The 13,644-nt window shown below is 53.3% G+C and overlaps 1 protein-coding gene across 1 annotated transcript; it reads right to left on the bottom strand.

Moving 5' to 3' along the window:
* Nucleotides 1-347: 347 nt before the first annotated feature.
* ATOH1 (atonal bHLH transcription factor 1) lies at nt 348-2,087 on the bottom strand. The gene is given in 2 exon segments (XM_039550958.1): nt 348-1,436; nt 1,439-2,087. Coding segments are annotated over 2 exon segments (867 nt in total). The 3' UTR covers nt 348-1,218.
* Between the last annotated feature and the right edge of the window lie 11,557 nt (nt 2,088-13,644).

Below are 13,644 nucleotides of genomic sequence, written 5' to 3'. Positions count from 1 at the left end.
GGAACTGCGGGACGGAAACGGGACACGGTCCCGGCGGTGCAGGGAGCAGAGGGAGTGCTGCTCCACGCGGGGCAGAGCCCGCCCCGGCCCCGGGGTCCTCCCGTCCCTCTGCAAGCAGCCGGGGCGCCCCATCGGCTTCCCGGAGTATCGCCCTCGCCTCTGTACCTCTCACCACCGCCGCGGAGTTTCACACCACCGCGGCGACGGGAGGGTGAGGGGAGAAGTTGAACCCGACCACGCTTTGAGGCTGATTTTGTTTTGGTTGGTTTTTTTTTTTTTTTCCCCACGTTTATTTGATTTGAAAAAAAATTTTAGAATTAAAATACATAAAACAATGGCAGCTGGCTTTGCTAAAATCAAAATAAACGATTCTTGTCGTAGAAAAGAATATTTTTTTATAAAAAGAGAGAAGCAGAAAGAATTGCAAACACTGCATAATAAATACGTTTCCTATTACCACAAAAGGAAGATAAAACGGACATAAAAGTTTGACACGACAAAACTGGTTTCGTTTTTAAGAGAGCGTTATGATTAAGTGGCTTAATTAAATATTGGTCTCCAATTGGCAGTTAGTAGCTTTCCTCTTGAAACTGCAACTCCAGCCGCTGATAAAGTGCTTGCGCCAAGTTTCCCCCACAAAAGACGCCGACATGGTGCTCTAAGGAACATCCAAATTTTCTCCGCTATTTACAGGTTAAGACGGTACGTTATTGACTTTGTGTGTGTGTGTGTGTGTGTGTGTTTCCACAGCAATACGACCCACGGCAGGATCGGTGTCCTGGAAGACGGGGGGTGTCAGGGCGGGTTCACGGCCGGGTGGGGATGGCGCCGGCGGCATCGCGGCACCCCCGGGGCCAGGCTTTCTCCCTGCGCATCACCTGCTCGCCGACGGGGCGAGCCAGGCTCCGCGCTGCGAGGTGGCGTGTTGGCAGGAGGGAACGGCAACGACTTCTAGGCGAAAGAAACTTTCGAAGTGTTAACTAAAAATGAAAACAAACCAACCGACCCTGAGAGACAGGGCGGGTACAGTCACTCGCTAACAGCCATCCCCCCTGGACTAACCAGGGGCTGCCGGGGTGGGAGACGAAGGGGTGGATTTCAAAGCGCCCGAGGGGAGCCGATGCCGTCCGTGGCGGCACCGCGTTCGGCTGCTCACCCCACGGCGGAGTCTGTGCTTCGAGGGGCGGCCTTGGGGGTGCCAGGGACGACACCCCTGCCTTAGCTGGCCTCATCCGAATCGCTGTAGTGGGAGCGGGGCGAGAACTCCCCGTCGCTCCTGTGGGACCGGGGTGACGTCTTGCTCCTCTCCTGCGGCGGCTGCCCGGGCTGCGGCATGAGGAGGGCGGGGGAAGGGGCTCTCTGTCCCATCAGGGCGCCCTCCGCAAAGGAGAAGTGCAGCGGGTCGAGCTGCACCGAGTAGCCCCCGCGGCCGGCGGAGGGGGGAAGCGAGTCCTGCCGTGCCCGGGGGGCGACGCTCTGGGCGGCCCCGGCGGCGGCGCCGGTGGCCCCGGCGGCGCTCCAGCCCCTGCGGCGGCGCAGGGCGGCTCGAAGGGGGCCCCGCGGTGCTCGGCCTTGCCGGCGGCGTCGGGAGGAGCGGCGGGGCCGTGCAGTAGCTCGGCCAGGGCGCTGATGTAGATCTGAGCCATCTGCAGCGTCTCGTACTTGGAGAGCTTCTTGTCGTTGTTGAAGGAGGGGATGACATTGCGCAGCTGGTCGAAGGCGTGGTTCAGCCCGTGCATCCGCCGCCGCTCCCGCGCGTTGGCCGCCAGCCGCCGCTGCTTCTGCACGCCGCTCACCTGCGCCCGCAGCCCGGGGCCGCCGCCGCCGCCCCGCGGCCGCCCGCCGCCCCGCGCCCCGCCGGGGCTGCTCCCGCCGCCCCGCGCCGCGCCGCCCTCCGCCGCCGCCTCCTCGTCCTCCCCGGGCAGCAGGTAGCGCGGCGAGGCGGCGGCGGCGGGCAGGCGGGCGGCGCAGCACACGCCGAGCCACGAGCCCGGGGCGAAGCCGCCGCACCCGCTCTGCTCCGGGCCCGGCGGCGGCTCGGGCGGCCCCGGCGGCTCCCGGGCGCGCTCTGCCCACGGCAAGCTCATGGCTCTACCGCCGCGCGCCCATGGGGCCGCGCGCAGCCCCCGCCTCGCGCGTGGCGCCCCGACGGCTCCGGTGTCGGCCGGGCCCGCGCCCCCCTTTAAGGAGCGGCACGCGCCGGGGTCCCCCCCGCCCCCGCGCCCCCCTCCCCCTCCCTCCCCTCCCTCGCGCCCCACCCCTCCCGCCGCACGCCCTCCACTCGCGCCGGTCGCGTGTCGGCGCGGCCAATGGCGCGCGCGCGCGCGGGGCCGGCGCGTGCGGGGAGCCAATGGCGCGCGGGGCGCGGGGGGAGCGGAGGCCGCTGCCGACGGCGGCGGGGGGGTGAGCCCGGGCCGGCGGCACGCGCGGCCCCGCCCCGCCCCGCCCCGGGCAGGCGCGCGCCGGGCGGGCTCCCCGCGCGCGGCGGGGCGGAACTGGGTGGGGGTGCCCGGGAGCGCCCCGACGGCGCGTCCGCCCCGCGCCGGGCAGCAGCGGGCCTGCCGAACCGGGGGCCGGGGAGAGCCCCGCACCGGGCCTGCCGAACGGGGGGTGTCGGGAAGAGCCCCGACGGCGCGGCGCCCCGCACCGCGCAGCGGCGGGCGGCTCTGCCGACAGAAGGAACCGACACCCCGTGGCACCTAGCCGTCCCCGCCGCCGCATTCTCTGAGGACGCTCCGTCGCGCCCGCCTGGGGAAACATGCTTTTCCATATAGCCGCCGCTGGCCAAACCTCGGAGGCTCCGGTAATTGCCCGCCGTGGCCTCCCCGCGCCGGGCGCGAGTAGCCGTCGGTCCGTCCGGCTCTCACTGCGGCCGCAGCGAGCCTGCCCGAGCTGTCGGTGCGGAGCGCTGCCCGCCCGAAGCGGTGCGGGCGGCGGTGCAGGGAGCGCGGCGCCGCTGTGCGGGGGTTCGGCTGCGGAGCCGCCGAGGCAATGCCCTCGGTTTTAGAGCGATTAATGCCGGGGACACAAGGGAAGCCCACGCAGGACCCGGTAGGTGAGAAGCGGTGGCGTTTGCAGCCGGGACAGCACATTGCCCCCAGAGCTGCCACGTTTTCGGCAGGGTCCCGATCCCCCGCGAGCGAGTCCTTTTGTTGGGCCAACAATAGCTGGCCAAAGGTGGTGGAGAGGGAAATAGCTCCGTGCACGCATCTTAACTTCCCTTCCGCGCTGCCTCCCCTCCCGCCACCGCCGCCTGCCTGGAGAGGAGAAGTGGAGGTTTGCCCGTGTGAATAGGCGTGTGGAGAACAAAGTGATAGGCACAGTATGAGGTAGATATGTTTTTTCAAAAGTGAATAACTCGCAAGCCAAGGAGGGAGCGAGGGAGCCCAGCAGCTCAAAGCGGAGCGGCAGTGACATGGAATGAGCAGCCTCACAAGTTTAGGAAGCTGGCTGGGCACGCTTGGTGCAAGCGGCAGGCTCCTGGGGCCCACCTTCCACAAACAACTGGATGGTATTGAGGAAACGCGATGCTGATGGTTTGCTTCCTTTAAAAACAAACTGAGGGAAACTTCCACTGTTCTTTTTTTTCCCCGACAATTATGCTTCAAAGGCAAAAGCTGCTGGATTCCCCCAAAACAAGTTGTCAATTTCTCGCCAAAATGAAAGTGTTTACTCAGTAAGAAAGGTGGCAAGGAGAAGAAGTTAATACCTTGTTTCTGTATAGTATCCATAAAGTTGCCAGACCATCTATTTGTATCTGGTAACAACTTTTATACCCTGCTATTGTTTAACACCCCCCCCCCCGCCCCCCCTTCAATAAACACTTCCATCATGAACAGGAGGAAAAGCCCTCTGCACTGTGCTGCATGGTGCTGTTTGCCGGCTAAACTCTCAGCCCCCGGCTTCTCTTTCAGTCTGCAGGCACCACGTGCTCTCTCCCTGGGTCCCCGTGGCACAGGTGTGCTTTGCCAGCAGTCCTGCTGTGCTCTCATCCCCAGGGTTAAGCCTCCGTGTTCCCCGTTTGGGCGCCGGGTGCCACAGCTGTGAGCTGTTCCTTGCAAGGACCGCGGGCCAAAGCTTGGAAATGAGCGTGAGCTTTGCTAAGCAGCAGCCACTGACACGCTTTTCCAGAAGCCTAGCAAGCTCCCAGCATGGGGAGAGCCAGGCTGGTGCAGTGTTGAAGTCTTAAACACCTCCCTCCAGGCTGGTGGCCTGTGTGGCTGTTGGGCCTCCTTGACAGCAGGCGCAATCCTCTGTCCCACAAACCACCCACTGGACTCTGGGCACAGAGGGGAGCAGCATCCCATTAGCCTCACATGCGGATGCAAGGTGGCTGATGCCCAGGCCTCTGGATAGCCCAGGGCTGCTGTCTGGTGCTGGGGACTTCCCTTAGCAGTACCTCAGTAACTGTATGGAGCACTGGGGAGATCAGCCTAACACCTCAGCGTGCTCCTTGGACGGGAAAACTTCCCGGCTGGGAAACACTAACAGCTGCTTATTTTTCAAGCGCGTGTTTTGTGAGCGCATGCATGCTTTGAAACTGGAGGCATCTGAGACTCACTCCACAGTTTGCCTTTGAAAGGACACACACAAAAAGGCATTTTCCCCACCAACACCACTGCTCAGAGGAGGAAAAATGTTTCACTGAAATCCAGTACTCTCTGTATGCCTGTAGCTGCTGTGTGTGCACACACACTCAGAGTCAAAGTCAAAGGCAAAGGGTGGTTTATGTCAGCACGGGGTTTAGCTCTGCTCTCCCAGAATAAGATAAATGTAAGTGATGAAGAACTCCTGGGGCTGGCTGAACTCATTTTGTATTCAACACTGCCCGGCCCTTTTCACTTTCCCTTCTCCCTCTCTTTGTATGTTCAAGCCTACTTGAGTTTCTTTTTTTCTTTTGTAGAAGTTGGTTCTTTTGAAGCGGTTCGAGGCACGCCCTGCAGCAAAGGGGACTTCACAGGAGTCGGAAACACAGGCACACCGGTCTGAAACACTTACTGTACAATAGCAGGAATGTAGGAAGCCTTGAAAATGAATCTGCTCTAAGCAAGTGTCAAAGCTTTCAGAGGAAAACAAACTGAACTTACCCCCGTATCTTTATGCATATTTCCCCCCATCCTCCTTTCCTCCCCCCTTAGCCTGGTTAAGGGCCAAGGCAGCAACTCAGGGTCAGGCACATATTAGTGTTACAGAAAATATGCTACAAAAGGGGGGAGAGCAAAAAGCCTCCTCTATCATTACAGCCAGAGACATTTTGAAAGCACACAAAGCACATGGGTCAGTCCTCAAGTTTAACTGTACTCAACAGTCTAACTCTGCATTCAATCCCATTTCAAGATCAGATGGCTTCTCTGCCACTGGTCAGAAAGTATTTTATTCCTTCTCTTCCCCTTCCCCACTTTTCCCACATGTTCTCCCATTTCCTCCTTTTCTTTTGAAAAGTGCATGGGGGGGGGACACATAGCCCTCTTTGTACCTCCCCCAGTCTTCAGGCAGTAAAACCCACAAGTGGATAGAGACCAAGGTGTGAGTCTTGCTCACTGAGATCAGGTAATCCTCAGTGAATCTCAACTGCAACCTGCCCAGGCCTCCTGCAAGAGGAGGGAAGGTGGATTTCTGCCCTCCTGGTGGCTGACCTGCACCCTGGAATGGCAAACCCCATCTAGAAGCTACTACAGTGAGCAACAACACACACAAAAAGACAATGTACAGCTGAATTATTTTCAGTCTCTGCATCTTCAGACTATTCACCCAAATAAAGTGTTCATACTTACATTATTCAGAGCAAGATTGCTTAAAGCAGAAGAGGGTCCAGCAGCAAATGTTTCTTAGGCTCCTCCTATGACCAGTGTCTGATGCTTTACTGTCAAATGTGTTTTAAATACACATTAGAAGGGATGACTGCAGGGAATACAAAAGCCCTGCATTTGGAAATGTGGGAAATCACATTTCTGAAACCTGCCCCTTTCCACTCAGGACAACCAGGACCATGCTGCTGCTGAAGCAGATGTGCCCTCATTTCTGCAGAGCAATCTTCCTGGGCAGATTTTTACACTTACCCAATGTCATTTATTTCAGCTCTTGGAGGGTTTGTAAAACTAATTCCCATTTCTTGGTGACATTTACCTCCATAAAGATCTATGCTCTGGGGCTAACCCTGTGGACACTTGCAACTGTATACAGTTAATTCCAGTGCAAGTACCTCCACTGCCTCCAAGAGAAATGCAAAGCATTGGTATAATAATACTTGCCTACCTCCTGGGGCCATTGTAAGGCATAATGAATTCAGCTTGGTGATATAGTTGGAAATCTTTTCTATGGAATTTGTACCTACATACATTTTGCCCATTTATTTAAACGGCTACAGATGTTACTGAGACATTAATTCATATTTTAAAAATAAAAAGCTTCATATTCAAGGAAACATCACTCATAATAATTTTCCCTTAGTAATTTAGTTTTAAACACTTTTTTGTTTTACACTCAGCTTGGCAAGGAGGTTGCACTAAAATTGCTAAATGCCTTCAGTCCCACCAAAGTCTTGGACAGCTGAGGCACTTCTCAGCTGTGGGACACTTTGAACAATGATGTTATTCCAGGTGCAGCTTGTTCATCCTTTGCAGCCCGAACAATTCTGCAGGGCCTGTGCATGCTCACAGGCACCACCCACAGGTCCGTCGTTTTAATTACTCCTGAAATGAGCAGTAAGAGAACACTAATGACCATTTCTGCTGTGTGAACAAGTGTTTTCTAACATGCTTTCATTAGGCTGCTAGTTGATATGTTTTACTAATATAAATCACTTAAGCAAGAAAATTACCACCGTAATCAACAGTTTTACGGCATATGATTGATACTTCATTTAGTTTAAGATCAGAGAATTAACATCAATCCATCCACAGAAACAACATATTTCCTTCAAATCACATCTGGTCACCTCCTCTTGCTCTCAAGTTCTCTTGCACAAGAGCCCAGGAAGTGTAAGTACTCCAACTTTGCTGGGACTAGATTTATTATTTTTAACTGATCACCTCAGCATTCCCTTTTTCACTGTCACTTTAGCCACTGCACAAAGTACAGTTACAAAGGTTTGCTCTGGGAAAACATTCTAGTCATAGGCTTGGTGTATAAATGAAAAATATAGCTTGCAGGCTCTCTGTGGCATAGTAGTAACACAAAAGTGAACAAGTGAGAGAAAAAATAACAGTTGACATATAAGCAAGAGAAAAAAAGAAAAAAAATCAACATTTGAAACAATCTGCCTTGCCTCTCAACAGCAGCATTACTTGAGCAGTAACCTGTGAGTGTAGGGGGCTGCTTCAGTTGTACTGGGCCTTCAGCCTGCTGTTCTCACATCCATCACCCACAAAGCTCTGGGCAATCAGGCAGCCCAGTCCCCGAAGGAGGTTTCTTAACTGTGGAAAAGCCAGCCTGGAATCTGAACCTTTGCAGGTCTCCTGAAGAGGGAACATCTCTAAAATGTAAAGAGTAAATATTTACAGTCACAGAAGCCAAAACAATGTGGAGAACAGTGGTTCCTCTAAGGGGAGGAAATCAAGTGAATGGACCCAGTCTGGTGCTGATCAGCAGTTCACATCAATCCCCAAGAGCAGAGTATTTCCCCAAGAAACCCTTGTCAGCCAAGAAAAAGTAGTACCTTGCCATTCATTGGAAATCCTCTCATTTAATCCCTGACAGCAAAGAACACAGGGCTTCTAGGAACAATCCATTTCCAACACAACACAGCACAAACAGAGCTTTCAGGAACTACCCCTGTGAAAAGCTGTGAAAAGAAACCTTTCTGAAGACATCTTCAGCTGGTTCACTACCTTGTAAATTAGGATGTCTTAAGAATTTCTACCTGTTAAAGAAGTAGAACCATTTTTATTTCATTCCCGTCATGGGGTTAAGAGAGAAAGAAATACACAAAAATTAAGCATTAAAGAGGATTAAACTTTAGGGACACCTCAAAATTCTGAGCCATGCAAAGAAAATGAGAAAACTCTTCCCAGTCTATTAGACATCAGACAGCTTCAGCAGAGCGTTGTTTGCAGTGCCTGTGACTGTGTCCTCATTGGTTTTGTTCAAGCAGCAATGCTCAGCTGCAGTCCTGTAGCTCTTGGGAAGCAGCTCTCCTGTGGCAGTAGGCTTACAAAACCCTGACTACATCAAGACCTCTGGTACACCCCTGAGTTGCAGAGCGGATTGGTCTGGAGAGGGAGAGAGACTTGTAATTATTTCTATTCTTCAGGCATGCAGGATGATTTGACCTCCATAAAAGTTTTAGAAATTCCCAAAGGGTGAAACCTAGTGTTCATCTGCAATGAGCAAAAGCTCTGTTGAGGCAGAAGTTTAGGCTAGACACAGCTGATGGCCTGCTGAGGCCAGGCGCTTGAGAGCTTTCATCAGGAACCCACAGTCTGCAGAGGCCCGAGTGTAGGGCCCTCATGTGACAGGGGCCACAGATGAGCTCAGTGAGAGCCCAAGTGGCTCAGCTTTGGAGGGAGCTATGGCAGGAGGAACCAGCATCTCACCCTGCCAGGTTCATGCGGCAGAAAACCCCACCTCTTGCTTCAGCACAGGTGTTGCATCCAGGCTAGGAAGAGTTCTCTCTGCCATAGGCCTCTGTGCCTTCACACCCCTGTGAGAGCACGAGGTAACGTCCGTGGGAAGGCAGCACACAGGCAATGTCCAGCCGAAGCTGCTGAACAAAACCCTGGTGTCCCCGCGGGTCCTTGAGCGCCCTGCACAGCCGCCTGGGATGGACACGAGGGCATTTCTCTCCTACCTCTCCCAGCGAGTCGGGTCCCCCCAGCTCGGGGCTCCTGCTCTGCTGGTGTTCGGTGAGCACCGCTAGCCAGCCGGGCTGGCCGAACCCACACCACGCCACTGAAGGTGCCCCCAAAAGCCTCGCCCTGGTGACACGGCGGCGAGGCCACCACCCGGTCCCCTCGGGTGGGGTGTGCGCCCCGGTGCTGCCCCGCTGCCGGCAGCAGGTTGAATATTGTAGGTGTGGGCGATTAAAGTGTCGCCGGCAACAATGGCGGTCTGTGTCCCATTCGCCACGCCCGGGCTCCTCTTTGGAAAGCGCACACAAGAGGTGACACGGCGCTGGCCCCCGCCATTATCCCGGCGGCATAGCGGCGCGGCCCGCCCCGTTTCCCGGGAAATGGCGCTCCCCCGGCCGCCGCGTGACCACCGCGGCCGCGCACGGCTCCGCGCTCCCCCCTCCGCTGCCCCGGAACGGCGGCCCCGGCGGAGGGGGGATGGCGAGCGCTTGGCGGGGGGGAGCCGCAAGGCTACTGCCGGCGCCCCCGGGGCACTTTTCGGGGACAAGAGCCCCCCCCTCGGGCCGCCCCCGGGCGCCCTCCCCGTCGAGGCACCGGCAGCACGGAGCGCGGCCCGGGCAGGGCCGTGAGGGAGCCGGAGGCGGTGCCGCAGCGCCACCACCCGGGCGGCGCCGGGCAGGGCCGGGCCGGGCCCGCCGCTAAACCCGCCCGCTACCGCCGCTCCTTCATCGCGGCCCTTCGGCTCTTCTCCCCCCAGCTTCTCTTTCCTTTCCCTTTCCTTTCCCTTTCCTTTCTTTTGCAAGTGCCCACCATTAACTCAGGAAGAAGCCTGTGGCAATGGATGGAGTTCTGCATGCAAACGCACCACACCTGCCAGTTTCTCACATGGCTTCACCCCTTGAAATAGAAACTCATGTCTCTGCTCCAAGTTAACTTCTATTTATGCACTGCAGCAAATTACTGTGTGCCGTGGATAATAACCCTCTGTCTGTAATGCCAATCCACTGGGTGTAAGTTTTGGAAAGAAACGCTGCTTCTATCTGTCAATACTTATGGAATAAATGCTGAGGAATATTTATGGATATGTTTTCCCTTTTCAAACAACTCATGTAAGACACAGCAGACTTAATATACACATGGATAGACCTACATCTGTCAGACGATGTAGAAAGTCTTAAAAAGTAAAGACCACAGTGATATTTACTGAAGGCAAAAATGTGTCTTTCAAAAGTCAGTTTTCCAGGTGTATCCCCTCTACTTCTACATATCTTTTATCTTGATGTAAGGAAAACAAAGTTCCCTGTGTCCCATATCAGCTCTACTTTCTGTATTGTATAGATGGGCTGACAGGATAACTTTTGAAGCATATAAAGGGGTTCACGGAATTCTGTTTTGTTGGTGGGCAGGAGGTAAGAAAACTCCATCTGCAGTCTCCTAAACCTGGGGAGACATAAAACCAACCCAAGCAACAGCAGATATGATTCAGAAAGGTGGGTAAAAGTTAGAGCAAGACAAACCATTCCAGGGTTGCCTGAGCACTATTTCATAGAGTAGCACACTTTCCTGTTACACTGCATCAATTTCTTGCTGTGTTAGCCGTCATGCCGCAGAGACTATTCCTTAAAAATGTGTCAGATAGAAGGAGTAGCAAGTAACCACATTATTAGCTTTGTTCACAGTATTTGCTTTCTTTCTCCTGTTCCCCCGTGTGTAAGCAAAAGAATTAATTAGTAACAACATGGGTCAGCTGTGATTACTCTTAATGTGGTCCCCAGTGAATATTCATATCCAGGGAATATTCAAAACCAAACAAGACCTCCCCACTGTGTGTGTGAAGAAGCATGTCCCTGGCCAGTGGGGGAGAAAGGCAAACTTACCAGCAGTGGCAGGGCTACAATACACTCACAGAGCTGCCTGCTCCTCCTTCTTTTTTCTCCTGGCATTTGACAGGGACATGATCTAGACTGGCAGAGTGCAGCAAATGTAGCACAAACAACCCACAAAAAAGTGGTTTTTTCTTAATTTTTCCAACTGTGCTTTTCAATTTCTAGCAGTTGTATAATATTTACCACCTTCACACTCCCAGGAAAAATGCTTGCACAAGGATCTTCTGGCTGCTTCTGACTGTGCTGAGTGGGAAAAGAGGGTCTCTCCGCAATCAAGGGGAGTAAGTGACACCTGTGAGTCTTTCTTTGAGTGGCAACAAAAATTAGATTCATGTGGAGCATTTTCCTATACGTAGAAGGAGGGTATGATGCTTCCATCCCAGTTGTGGGGAACTGGGATACTGCACCCTGTGTAGCAAAGCTGCTGCTGCAGCCCCACAAGGAGGGAAAAGTCAGGCAAAGCTCAGCTGACCTACTGGGCAACCAGGTGTGAACCCTCAAATTATGTGTGTGTGTGTGTGTGTCTTGTGAGATCTTTGCTGTGAAATAAATCCCTGTTTCCTTTCTCCTCCCATTCTCCATAGCCTACCAGGGCCCTGGTGCTGGGGTCCCAACGGATGTGGAGGTGGCACATGAACAGCTGAAGCAGGGAGAGCAGTGGCAGAGAGCCCAGCACTGAGCACTCACCTGGGGGGCTGTAACACGAGGCACCTGTGGGACTGTGAAAGCAAACCTGCCTGCTACACCTTGGCAGAGGCTGTACCTGAGCTCTGTGGTGGGCTGACCCTGGCTGGGTGCCAGGTGCCCACCGAAGCTGCTCCATCACTCCGCTTCCACAGCTGGACAGGGGAGAGCAAACATAATGAAAGGCTCAGGGGTTGGGATAAGGACAGGGAAAATCACTCACCCATTACCATTGTTGGCAAAACAGACTTGACTCAGGGGAAGATAAATATGATTTATTACCAATTAGATTAAACTAGGGTAATGAGAAATAAGCCCAGATCTTAAAATGCTTTCCCTCCTCCCCTCCTTTATTCCTGGGCTTAACTTTACTCCTGATTTTCTCTACCTTCCTGCCCCTCAGTACCCCAGAGGGACCAGGAGTAGGGGCTGGGGGCAGCTCATCACACATTTTTTCTGCTACTTCTTCCTCCTCAGGGGAGGGCTCCTCACACTCTTCCCATACTTCAGTGTAGGGTCCCTCCCACAAGGGACAGTTCTTCATGAACTGGTCCCGCATGTGTCCCTTCCATGGTGTGCAGTCCCCCAGGAACAGACTGCTCCTGTGTGTGTGCCCCAGAGTGTCACAAATCCTGCCAGCAAACCTGCTCCAGCATGGGCTCTTCTCTCCATGGCTCCTCTCTCCTGGCAGAACCTGCCAGGAGTCTGCTCCAGCATGTGCTTCCCACAGCATTCCTTTGGACATGCACCTGCTCTGCTGTGCTGTCCTCCACGGGCTGCAGGTGCATCTCTGCTCCGCCTTGGACCTCCACGGGCTGCAGGGGAATCTGTACCCTGGTGCCTGGAGCACCTCCTGCCCCTCCTTCTGCACTGTCTGGGGCTCTGCAGGGCTGTTTCTCTCATGTATTCTCACCCTCTCTCCCAGTGGCAATTCCTCCTGGGCAGTAACGTTCCCCCATTATTAATTCTGTTTTCCCTGAGGCACTAACATCATCTAGTTGTCTTGTAGGGCTGGCTGGGGTCTCTCAGACATGGAGGAAACTTCTGGCAGCTTCTCACAGAAGCCATCCTTGTAGCCCCTCCACTGCCAAAATCTGGCCACACAAACCCCAAACAGCTCTCATTTACTTTACTGCCACATCAGCTGCTGCAGGGGCCAGGAGAGCAACCTAGGAAAGCACCTGCAGCTGGGTGGTTACTTCAGGAGCTGGATGATTGTCTCATGTACCCCCCAAACCTTTTATTAATTAATGGTTTCGCCTTTTAATTCTTTATTTTCATTTGCAGGGTCAGTCTTATAACTGATGATATCTGGATTTACAAATAAAGTTCTTGTTAACTTTTGTTTTGGGACTGTGAAGTGATCCCTTATCCCATCTTGTGTTGGTGCATCACCCCCTTAGAACAAAGAATGGGACACAAGCATTTACTTTTTTTTTAAGAAAGGGGAAAAATTATATTGCACTGAAAGAAATATTGGCCTTATTAGTGCTGGTAGGAATAATTAGCTACAGAAGCACCGAGCTGTGATGTCATGGTGGAGGGGTGTTGTGTGCTTGCTGGGCTCCAGGTGGCTTTCTTTTTCCACTGGCATGGCAGTTACTGATCCCAGAAAGATTTGTTTTTTCCCCTTACAGCAGTGAACTAGTTCTGAGATGCTGAATTCTTCCTTCTGCCTCAAGCTTCCTGTATGACCTGGAGTACAGTAGTCAATGACTTGACAGTTCAGTTTTCCAGCTGTAATGATTTCTTTTTTCTTCTGACATATCTTGCAGAAATAGATTCTGTAGTACACACAAAATATCACACCACTGTGATGAATGGGACTGGGGGGGACCACAGATTTTGTATGTCTCGACAGGTAGTAAATTTATTTTTATAACTACACCTCCTGCAAAGTATTTTCTTTCTAAATTATGTTCTTGGTTCCTGCAACTTTGGGGCATTGGTACAATTTTTATGTTTAGGATTTTGTTGAGCTATGAATCACTTCCCCTGCTCTGACCTTCTTTTGGAGGCCTCTATTTCTGACCTCATGAATAATGCCTTGGGTGAGACATGACAAGCTGATAGATTGTGATGATGTCTTCACAGTTGCCCACTGCTGTTGATGTGGCACGTGGATACGTGTTCATGTCCCAGTGTTTATCAAAAATTTTGTCTGTGACTCAGATAAAGGGGGAGATACTTGGTTTTGACATTTATTTCAAAACAGCTCTGCAGAGTGAAGAGGAAGCATTAATTAGTACCGAGAGAAAAATGGTTAAAGCAGGGCTGTGTTGGTG

This window comes from Corvus cornix, chromosome 4, assembly GCF_000738735.6.
Source record: "Corvus cornix cornix isolate S_Up_H32 chromosome 4, ASM73873v5, whole genome shotgun sequence".
Classification (NCBI taxonomy): domain Eukaryota; kingdom Metazoa; phylum Chordata; class Aves; order Passeriformes; family Corvidae; genus Corvus; species Corvus cornix.
This window is presented reverse-complemented; position numbering and strand designations above follow the sequence as displayed.